General features: G+C 46.5%; 1 protein-coding gene across 1 annotated transcript in view; it reads right to left on the reverse strand.

Moving 5' to 3' along the window:
- The window catches only part of LOC136297323 (organic cation/carnitine transporter 2-like), a 25,675-nt gene extending 14,978 nt beyond the window's left edge, over positions 1 to 10,697 (reverse strand). Inside the window, exons 1-2 of the mRNA XM_066197149.1 lie at positions 10,282 to 10,697; positions 1,676 to 1,779 (exon numbers count right to left, since the gene is read on the reverse strand). Coding sequence (XP_066053246.1) covers positions 1,676 to 1,779; positions 10,282 to 10,674 — 497 coding nt within the window. The 5' untranslated portion in view covers positions 10,675 to 10,697. The remainder of the gene's footprint in view (positions 1 to 1,675; positions 1,780 to 10,281) is intronic.
- Between the last annotated feature and the right edge of the window lie 746 nt (positions 10,698 to 11,443).

The raw sequence follows: 11,443 nt of genomic DNA on the forward strand, positions 1-11,443 counted from the left end.
CATGAGCTTGCTGTCCTTCAGTGGCTACAAGTAACTGGATGGGCTGCACCGATGGCCTCCTCAGCTGCCCATGGAGAGGATCTGTGCTGCCCTGGGAAGGAGCTGCAGGAGACTGCCAGCACTGTGAAGGCAGGAAGCTCATGGGTTCTGGCACCAGAACAGTTCCTGCTTCACCTGCCAGGTAGCCACCACGGGAGACACTCAGGATCCTTGGAGCAGACAAGGAGCTCTCTGGAAGGAAGCACCTGAACCTTCTGAAGCAGCAGCACCAGGAAAAGGTGGTGAGAGACTCTCCTACAGGGAAAAGGGGAATCACCCCTCAGAGGGGAGGGCAGCAGGCGGGCATGGAGCTCTGCCTGGGCACGAGTGACAAGCCAGCTGAGATCATGGGCTGGGGTTAGCAGGGAGGCTTACGTGGGTGGTGGGCGTCTGCTGCAGCCACCTGCTCAGAAAAAAGCAAACAGGGCCTGCTGCAGAGCACCACAGGAAACCTCCTCGTGTCCAAAGGCACTGGCCATCATAAGGGCTTCGCACACACTGCAGGACACGCTGGAAGGACAAAACACAGGAGGTTTCTGGAGGTCACTACTGATGACTTCCTAACACAGATGGCTGAGGAGCTGACAAGGGGAGACATTGCTGGACCTCATCCTTGCAAACCAGGGTGAACTGACTGGGGGAATGAAGGCTGGCAGCAGCCTGCTGGCTGTGCAGTGGCATAGAGCAGCATTGTGAGGGGAGGAACAGAAGGCAGGATCGCCGAGACAGCAAACACTGGCCTGCCCAGGGAATTTTTTGGAAAAATCCATGGCATATAGCTTTGGAGAGAAGTACAGGAGACCTGGTTAATTTTAAAAGATCACTGTCTCTAAGCTTGAGATTGGTCCAACCCAATAGGCAGGAAACTAAGGAAAGGCCCTAAATGATGCCACAAGATTTGTGGCATAGAGATTAAGTTTCAATGAAACAGAAACTATGCAAGTATCAGCAAATTAGAGGACCACATATTGATCTCAGGGAATCAGGAAGACAGCACACAATGCATTGCACACCAGAAGCCAAGGAGAGAATCAGAAAAACTGAGTTTTACAAAATACAAACAACTGTTTGCATCACAAAAATTAATGGCGTCTTCCTTTTTTTAAAATGTTTGTACTGATAAACAAGAAGGTCTTGTCTTGCTTCTCTGGAGTACAGCTGAACAGCATTTATGCTTCCACAAACACAGATCATTGGACTGTATTTGATGATGAGAAAGAGCAGCTATAGCTGTTTATAAAAAGAAAAATCCCAATTTGACCCATAAAAAAAAGGGAAACCAAGCCTCAGGGATCCTTTTGAACATAGGGTTAATAAATAGAAGAGAATGTCATTAATCAGATTTTTCCAGACAAAACTTATCATCCTACACCTGTTTTCTGGCATAAAAACCAGTTTGCTCAGAGTGATTTCATTGCAAGAACAAACAGATGTAGATAACACTTACTAACAATCTTTGTAACATTCTGTACTGTTCAGCACATTTCTCTACACACTCTGTATACACTCAGGTTAGACAGTCACAGAACAAAGACATGGAAGCAGTTGCAGAAAGACACTAGTAGGAAAGCTGACATACAAGAAATGCCTACAAAGGAGCATCGAAGAGACAGCAGCTTTGGTGTATATACTTTACTTGTCTGAGAGCTGTCCTGAGATGAAAGATCCCAGCAGGACACCCACAAAGAACAGGGAGGTGCTCAGGGGTCCCTTCCAGTCGTTGGCACATACGAGATTCCACTGCAGGGAGAGAGAATTGGAAAGTCTTTTAATAAACAGGATTTCCCCTCCCTCATAAACTCTGCTGAGCTGGGTTTGGAAGGAGTGAGAACAGAATTACAGAATAGTTTGGGCTGTAGGGCGCCTTAACCATTGTCTCATTCCACCCCCCTGCCATGGGCAGGGACACCTTCCACTATCCCAGGTTGCTCCAAGCCCCATCCAACCTGGCCTTGGACACTTCCAGGGATGGGGCAGCCACAGCTTCTCTGGACAACCTGTGCCAGGGCCTCACACCCTGACAGGGAAGAGTTTCTTCCTAATATCCAATATAACCCTGCCCTCTGTCAGTATGAAGCCATTCTCCCTTGTCTTGTCATTACATGACCTTGTAAATAGTTCCCAAACTTGACTTCCCTGCATATAGTAATGTTTCCCATTAAAAATTCACAATCCTAATGTAAGGAAAACTGAACTATAGAAACAACAATATAGAAAGAAAAAGCTTCTTTATTACATTTTAATATAGTGTTGAGAGACAGGAGACTGCTCATTCTTCACTGGGAATCTAACTAACCTCAGTTGGAATCTTTGAAATACAAATTGAAATACACACCTAACAAAGATTTCCAAAATTAAAACAAAAATGAGGAATAAAGGAAAATATTTATTAAATGAAGTCTTCAATAGTTTTTAAGATTCTTCCCAGTTCAGTCAGATGTTTCTAAAACAGAACTCATGTTATTTTTCCATCTAGATAAACAACTGTTATTAAAAGACTCTTAGTTCTATTTTGGTTACCTAGGGGGGAAAGTGTGTAAATATCAGAAGAAAGGACAAAACCCAGCAGGGATCCCTCTTCCCCTCCTTCACAGCTATGTTCTGACTGGAGGACATAGAACCAGTTTCCCAGAGCCCTCCCAGTACCTGCTGCCAGAGGGCAGGAGCTGCAGCCCTGCAGGACACGAACTGGGAGGCAACAGGTACTTCTGATGTGATATCAAACCCTCCTGAGCTTAGTTATTCAAACAGCTCCCTCAAGGCCCCTCCTGATGTTTTAGCAACGGAAATTTTTAGGTTTTAAGAAGGCCAAAATGAAAATATTCATCCTGACCTAAATAATTAATCCTCCTTGTCCCCCAGTTACAAAAAAATCAGTATATTTTTTCAGTTCATTGAAGGGAACACCCTTCAGTGCTTTGATCTGCTCCATAATAAACACACAGCAGTTGCTGTGTGTTCCAGCTCTCCCATCCATCTCATCTGTAGTCCCACACACGGCAATGTTTGTGTTTCACTATCTGCCACCCCATCTCCTCGGCACTAAGCCTTTCACTCCAGGAATCTCACAGCCCTAAGTCTGTTAACAGTCATGCTACAACTACATCCTAGTCCATGTTTTAGGGCTGGAGGATCACTTAAAACTATGCACAGAATGAATAACACCAGCAGTGGCCTTCCACTGCCAGATTTCCGTGTCAAAATGCAATGGAGCCATCACTTATTTCATGGAATAGCATCCAGTTTTGAGTTAGAACTGGGGACTGTTCCAGAGATGAACTGTGGTCATTCACACAGGCTACACTCTCATCAGCTGTCTAACTTTAGCTTCCAGCCCTTGAATTATCTTATATTTATAAAATAGTCATCATAATTAGTATTTTTAAGGTCAATACGCATCTTTTCCCAATTTGTAACTGTATTCAGACCACAACCTTTCCATTGATAGTTTTATGTCTGAAAAACCTCTCCTTCTATCAGGTTTCACAACCCTCAGCATTTCCTCCCCAGGCCTTTCCAGCCTCACAGCACCCGAAGTTCAGGTACCAGCACTCCAGGCAGTGCTCCAGCACATCCCACTAACACCATTGATTAGGCATCATTACAGAAGTTCCTTCCAGAACTGCAGCTTTCTAAAGTGTGAAAGTTCACTTCCTTCCACTCATGGTAAGTGAACTTACTACAGTTATCAACATCATTCAGATGATGAACTATAATTAACATTTATAGTTAAATCTGTATTTTTCATCAAAAACTATACTTCATTATAGATTAAAGAAAGCTTGAGCCTTTCTGTCATGACCACAGAAGCTAAGCTAGCTCGGAAGCTTCAGTAAAATATACCTGGTAACTTGGAAATACAGCAAATGATTGTTATCAGATTTACAATTTATACAGGCCAAAGGTTTCAGTGATTATCATATGCCTTTAAATGATAACACCTATTAGAGAAACAAACGCCACAAATAAAAATCCTGCTATGATGAAGCCTTGCCTACTCACAAAACGTTGTTTTTGTATCAACTACTGCAGTCAGGCATCCTCAAGAACTAAAATCTATGGTGGTGATCAGTCTGTCATTACTTTCCAGCTGATCACCCTGTGCCTGTGAGTCCACCACCTCCCTTCATCTGTCCAACACCCTGCACTTTGGCACAAGGCTTGCACAACGCTTGGATTTCCAGACACTGGCATGTTTGTGTCCTATAACAAACATTTTCTTCAGATCACTGAGGTGGAGACCTTTCTTGGAAAAGTTCATGGTATTAAAATGTTTAGCAAAGCTCTGCCAAAACCTTGCATTGGCAGGTGGGAACATACTGGGCATTCAAATGTGGCAATGATTACAGGCTTGTTTTTCTGGCCTCTATGTTAAAGCACAGTGAGGAGCTATCATGCTGAAGACCACTTGAACCAGGCATCAAAGTGAACTTCAACATCAAATTTCTAAAGTAGAACTACTTTGGTTGTACAATACCAGTTATTTACAGACTCCACAGAAACACAAAAATTAGAACAAAGGGATTTTAAGGTCTGTTACCCTTTGCCCCAGTAAATAAATCTCAAATTCTGCAACTTATTAATGACACACCAACAAGGTCTATTACACTGTTTGTCAGTGATGATGGCATCATCCTTCCAGAATCATTTTGCAACCATACCCATCCCTCAACTGCACATTGTCCAGGAGGAAGTCACCAAGGCATCCCTGCTAGACCAGCATGGCAAAGAGCAAGTGTCCAGGAGTAGTTACTAATTAAACCCTGCTGCTGGGAGTGCTGTTTGGACACAGCATACTGTGACCTAGTGCTCTAAAATCATGTGCTGTTTTCACTTCCCATTATCATTCAAACTAGCCTGCTAGCTGCAGCAGCCTTTGCCCCAGTGAACAAGATAAGTTAGCCTTGGCAAGGTATCTGGGCTTCAAACAGGAGAAAAACATTTCTGCTCTGTTTTCAAAGAGCAGCTGCTGATGTTGTGAAGCATTGAGCTGCTCAACACTGGTACCTAACAGAACAGAGTATGCTTGGTTTATTTTGTTATAACTTTAGGACATCCTCTGTTGCAGTTTAAACTTGTCTTCTTACTCATCTAAGAGACATTTTGTGATTTTTCTACTTCCCAGGCAATCCATCAGGTTGGGGTGATGTCTGCCAGCAGCCTCACACCCAGCATAAATGATCCCTTGTGTGCAGGAGCTGAGGTGTGCTTATGCATCTCCGTAAGCAGATTCTTGGTTGATGCCAGTCGCTGGTGAGGACAGCAGGGAAGAGGGAATGGGGAAAAGAGGACAGGCTGTAGAGATGGCCAGGGATGTGGACAGCTTGGGTTAGAAGGCAGGGGAACCAAAAAGGAGAAGGTCTGAAGCAGCTGCTTCTCAAGCACATGTTTGGGGCCCAAGTATTAAACAGTCCCAGGCACTTACAGTCATCACTCACACACCTCTCTAGGAGGGCACTTTCCAAATTCTGCTTAATCTCTTACAAGCCAGCTGCCTGGAACCATGTCTCCAAATCCCTTGCTAGAAAGGCAAACCCAGCGACAAAACTGAGAAGAATAAAAACTCTATAAAATACTTCATCAGATCTTCTCCCTCCCACAAACTCAAGACCCTTCCCTAATGCCATTACAAGAGCCCTAAAGAAAGCTGGACTGTGGCAAATACAAAACTTCAAGAGCCTCACCTGGTTATACTCCTGTCCTACAAGGAAAAGCCTTATAGGCAAAACAATTTTCACAGCTACAAGATACTGTGTCTTACCATTCCTTTATTTTTTTAAACTCTTTTCCTGTCTTGCTGAGAATAACAAGCATAACTGAAAAATTAGGTGGACAGTTTCATGTACTAATATTTTCTTTTTAAAAATCAACATGTTATCAAGACTTTTTGAAGTTAGGCCAGTACCCCGTATTCCCTCCTTCCACTTGCTTCTCTCAGCAAGTAGAGGGAGGTTCTTCAAAAAATCTCAGTCTCACAACCAAGTACTCACAACCTTTGAGTCTGAATCTGATTTTGTTTATATCCATACAAGTACTCTCTGCTTACTTGAAAGCTGTGAGTGTTATTAAACACCCTTTCCTCTAAAAACACATTTGTATATTTCAAATACTTAGAAGGCCTAGAGGTTACATTGAAACTTATTATCTAAAGCAAACAGAAGTCTGTGTCTACAAAATACACATTCTGCTTAGTTTTCCCTAGTCTAGTTGTTTTACATTTTTACTGAGACAAAACTTGCATACAACAGGAAGGAAATTGCCAAATATTTTACAATTCCAGTGCAGAAACTGAAGTGTTCCCCATACATCACATTTTTGAAATGGCTGGAGAAAAAGTAAACACGGCACTGCCACCACCTGAGGTGAGTTTGAATTTAGAAGTAAAGGCAACATAAAGGGAATTTTACCTCGTCACGCACTGTCCACAGTGCCTCTAAAAGAGCACTGTTTCCATTTAACAATATCAACTTCAGGCCTATTATTCTTTAACAATACTAATCTCACTTTATGTTGCAACGTCAGAAATACGTGTACTTTGTACAATTCCGAATACTGCATGATGTGCTTTTTAAATCACACCCTGAAAAATCCAGCATTTTACAAATACCTTTGTATATCTGTCAGCCATTTGTATTTACTTATTAAATGAAAACCAGGCTTTCTTTTCCTTCTTCTGACAAGACTAGTAATATTAAGCTTTTGCAAAGCTGCAAACAGCTTTTTCAGCTCTTGGGGCCACAAAGTTATGAGTGTGAACTTCAGCCACAGAGATAAGCAGATATTAACCTACAACAGTAAAAAATGAAGCAGCTATTTTAAAAGTTGATAAATGATGGAGGTGACTAACATTAATGAAGAGTTGGGTGGGAGCTGAACCTGGATGACACAGGGTGGATTTACAATTCAGCTGCTGGCTCCACTCCTGCAACAGCCTCGTCTAGGGAATTGTGTCCTTGCCCATGCCAGGGGGGTTGGAAGTAGATGATCTTGAAGGTCCCTCCCAACCCAAACCATTCTATGATTCAATGACTCTATAAATTACAACGTCTAGCATAACCCTCTGTTTTTATTTTGGCAAAGTGAAACAATACATGCCTCTGCCTTCCAACAGGGTCAACATGGAAACCTCTGGATAACCAGCTGTGCCACAGAGCCCATTTGTGTCCTCCACATGTCACTGCTGCAGTCTCCCCTTGCTTCCTGAAGCCCATGAGTGGCATAACTCACTCATTTCCAGGGACTGAGGTCTGACAGTACAGCAGGGCACTTGAATCCCTGGCGTGTAGAGAATGGAAACCTCTGCACCCTCGTCTCTGCCCACAACTTTCTCTCTCTGAACACCCATACAGGATGGAGCACCAGCTCTGTGCCAAGCCTCCAGACACCTGGCAATTCCCACCATGTGCATCCTTCCTCTGCAAAAGCCAACAGTCCCTGAAGTTTATCAACAGCAAAACAGACACAAACCGTGCAAATCTGGCATACACCACCTGCACTGATTGCAAACTGATGAACAACACAACACCTTTTTAGAAGCTGAGGATGAATAAGTGTCTCCAAAACTCAGCATCTGTTTGTGGTTCACTGTTTAAGAATTACTCTAGTGTGAACTAAAATGTTCTGACTGATGTATCATCTAACACCTCATTATATCATATTTCTAGTGCACTCATGCCCTTAACTCCACTGCTCAATCTACTCCCGGTTTTTCTGTATAGCCCCATAACAGCCATGACTGGCAGAAGTTAATCTTTGCCCTTATTACTCCTGCTTTAGTCCTTTTACTACCATGTATGAACTTTAACTACTCCTACAGTCATTTTTACAGGACCTATGGAGGAATTAGAATGACATAGTTGGCTTCTTGAGCCAAAATAAAGGCCTTCTTATGCCCTGAGCTACAGCATTTCAAAAAGTAAAAGACAGAAAGGGATTTTGTTACACTGGAGCTGGTAAAATACCGAAGACTGGCTAATAACAACCTTCTGTTGTTAGTCTGTGAGAAAAGAAAGTCTCTCTTCATGTGGGAGAGAACGGAATGTTTTAAGTCTCCCCTGAAAAGCAGAACCATAAACAAGGTTTCTCTAAAGTCATGAGAGATTCAGCAAAAACCTTTCTTAAAAAAAAAAAAAAAATCCCCCTTCCCCCTCCCAGTGTCAGCTACGGAAATCTGGGACAAAGGTCCTCATGATTATTCAACAAGTTAGAGACATGCAAATAAACACAAGATTAGTTAATCATAAAGGCAGTACCACCAAGCCAAGAAATTAAACAAGTTAAACACTGAAAACCTGTAAGTGTGTGAAAGGCCACGGCTCTTGCAAAAGTCTCGCAGAAGCATTAATATTACAGGAGAAAAAAAAATACTGCCTCAGTGCATGATGCCTGGGCAGACAAACATTGCCTCCCACAGACACGGGACATCTGCCAAGTCACACAGACAACGAGCCAGGGCTGGGGCGTCTCAGCCCTACGTCAGCAGCTCCCTTTGCTTATAGATTGTAAAACTCCTGGATGATACTCCAATAGCTCAAGACATTTTAATTAACATCAAGCCAAAGCTGAGTGAAGCTCTAAAGACAAGGCACCACATCTAAGCCAGGATAACCATCACAGCACAGCACTGAGAACAACACCCGTGTGTTTGCCTGCCCAGAAGATGCCAACTGCCTTACACTGCCCTGAGAGCACTCAGCCTTTTACAACAGTGCATTTCAGCAAGGACTGGACCCGAGAAATCCTGGAAGCTTTCCTCTCGAGGAAGACAGCATTTCTTTAGAAAGAGATGAGGTAATGCCTTGTGCCACTTATCAGAATCATTCAAACCCTCGACTGAGTTTCCATCACCTCCCGTGTCCCCATTTCTAATCCTCCCTTGTGCTGCCATGGCTCCTCTTCCATGTTCCACAAGTCATCTTTGTCCACTGAGCCCAGATCAGCTTGTGGTCATTTAGTACTCACCCATCAATACCCAAACACTGACCACAACCCAATTTGCAACGCAAGAAATCATGGCACATTTCTGTGGAGCTCTAGCTCCATTAAATTCATGTCCAGGCAATGAGACTGTACAAACTTTGTAAGCCTTCTGGAAAAGGCCTATACTTGTACTGAAATTCAAGTATTCCTCAAAATTGTCAAAATCCATTTCCTTGCTTCTTAAGTCAACCTGCTCCTGTGGGTCTGGACAGCTTTCTTCTGAAACCGGACCAACAATCACCACAGCTTCACCTCTTGTTGGTGGCCCACGCCCCAGACTTGACTCAAGCGGTGTAACTGCACAGAAAACAATGACCTGTCCCAGCAGGTGAGCACAAAGATCAATGCAGAGGCACTGTGGGGACACGGCAAAGTTCAGGGTCCTTTGAATAAAGCGTCAAACCAGCGTTCCCCAACACGTGCATCTTGCACAACTCAGGATGACTCTAAACCGTGAGAGTGGTGACACGCTGGCACAGGCTGCCCAGAGAAGCTCTAAATGCCCCATTGTCATCTAAACCAAGACACCCATCCCTACAAGTGTTCAAGGCAAGGTTGGACAGGGCTTGGAACAACCTGGTCTAGTGGAGGGTGTCCCTGCCCATGCCAGGGAGTCGGAACTAGATGTTCCTTAAGGCCCCTTCCAACCCAAACCACTCTGTGATTCTACGTTCTACTACTTTTATTTTTATAAAGGAAGAAAACAATGCTGTTGATCTCGAGTTCAAAGAAACATCTGTCACACCAAGCAAGCTGAACCCAGTGCTGACCCTGCTCCAGCCCCTTGCACAGATACCTGATGAACCAAGAAGCACCGGGACAGTGTGACCAGTTCCGCTGGGGAAGGAAACAGGCTGCACTTGGAAGCTCATTATAGAAAGAAAGAATGTTAAGGGATTGGAATAGACGTTAAAGATCATCTAGCCACTGCGATGGACAGGGACACCTCCCACTAGACCAGGTTGCTCAAGGCCTTCTCCAACCCGGCCTTGGACATTGGGGATCCACAACCTCCCTGAGCAACCTGTTACATACAGTGTCTCACCACCCTCACTACAAAATTTTCCTTCTTCGTTTTTACGCAAATGCAAGTGAACAGAAGACCTCAAAATAAACTCGGCGTGTCAGGTTTAACAGCAGATCAATGTACGGGCAGACACCCCAGAGCACGGCGGAGCTGCACGGGTACTGTGATAACCGCACGGTTCTCCCCGGCACGCCGGGGCTGCCCGAGAGTCCCCTCCCGCTCCCGCGGCCGCGCACCTCGGTGACGATGGTGGAGTGATAGACATCGCGGCTGTACTCCCAGCCGTCCAGGCACGGCTCCTGCTCCAGCGTCCCCAGCTCCACGTCGGAGCCGGGTCGCAGCCCCAGCGCCGAGAAGTTGGCGAGCGCGGCCAGGCGGTAGCGGCGGCAGCGGCTCGGCTCCTCCCGCCCGCCCCGCAGCTCCAGCGGGATGCTGGCGTTCCGCCACTCGTCGCTCAGGTTGGCCCCGCGGGGCACGACGCACCGGTGCTCGGGCGTGCCGGCCAGGAACACGATGGAGAGGCCGTTGAAGCCATTGGGAATGATGCTGGCGCTGAGCAGAAAGAAGACGAGGCGCTGGAAGCGGCCCCATTCGCCCAGGAAGGCGGTGGCCGCATCGTAGTCGCGCATGGCGCGGCCGGCGGCAGCGCGGCTCAGTCTGGCGCGGTCAGGAAGCGGCCGCCCCGCTCGGCCGCGGAGCGCAGCGCCATGGGCCGGCCTGGGGGAGGGGTTTGCCGGCGGAGGCCGCGCAGCCGGGGCCGGCCCGGCGTAGGCGGGCCCGGCGCGCTCCGCCCGGAGGCGCGGCGGGGGCTCGGCCGCGCCGGGCCGCCTCGGGCGGGCCTCGGGCGGTTCTGTGGCGGCTGTGTGACACAGTCGGGCTGCGGGAGGCGGGCCCGGAGCCTGCGGGCTCCGGCGGCTGCTCCCGGCTCTCGACACGGGCTCCGCTCCGGGCAAGCCTCGCCCCGGCCTGGGGCCGCTTCCCAGCTCCCGCCCGGCCCAGGTCTGAGGGACAGGTCCCCTGCCCTTCGTGACTCGTGGTCAGGAACGGCCATTAATACAGGCGTCGGGTCTCGTATTTACTGCCCAAAGAATTAAAAAACCAGGGTGGATATGAATTATAGTCAATGAGGTTGGAAAGGACCTCGCAGATCAGCGCGTCCAAGCTATGACTGAACAGCATCTTTTAACTTACATCATGTCACCCAGTGTCACGTCCAGTGTTTGCTCAAACACCTCCAGGGACAGTGACTCCGCAGCCCATTCCCACCGAATGGTAACGGGGCTGCCTGCAGCCCCCAAGGCACACTTGGGAGCCTGCCTGGGCTTCTTCGATAAAACCTTGTTTGGGGTCAGTACCGTGTATGAGCCAGGAGTCGTCATGGATTGTTCTGCTCATCGA

Source organism: Chamaea fasciata, unplaced genomic scaffold, assembly GCF_029207755.1.
Source record: "Chamaea fasciata isolate MVZ Bird 193981 ecotype frontalis unplaced genomic scaffold, bChaFas1.0.hap1 SCAF_15, whole genome shotgun sequence".
NCBI classification, from domain to species: domain Eukaryota; kingdom Metazoa; phylum Chordata; class Aves; order Passeriformes; family Sylviidae; genus Chamaea; species Chamaea fasciata.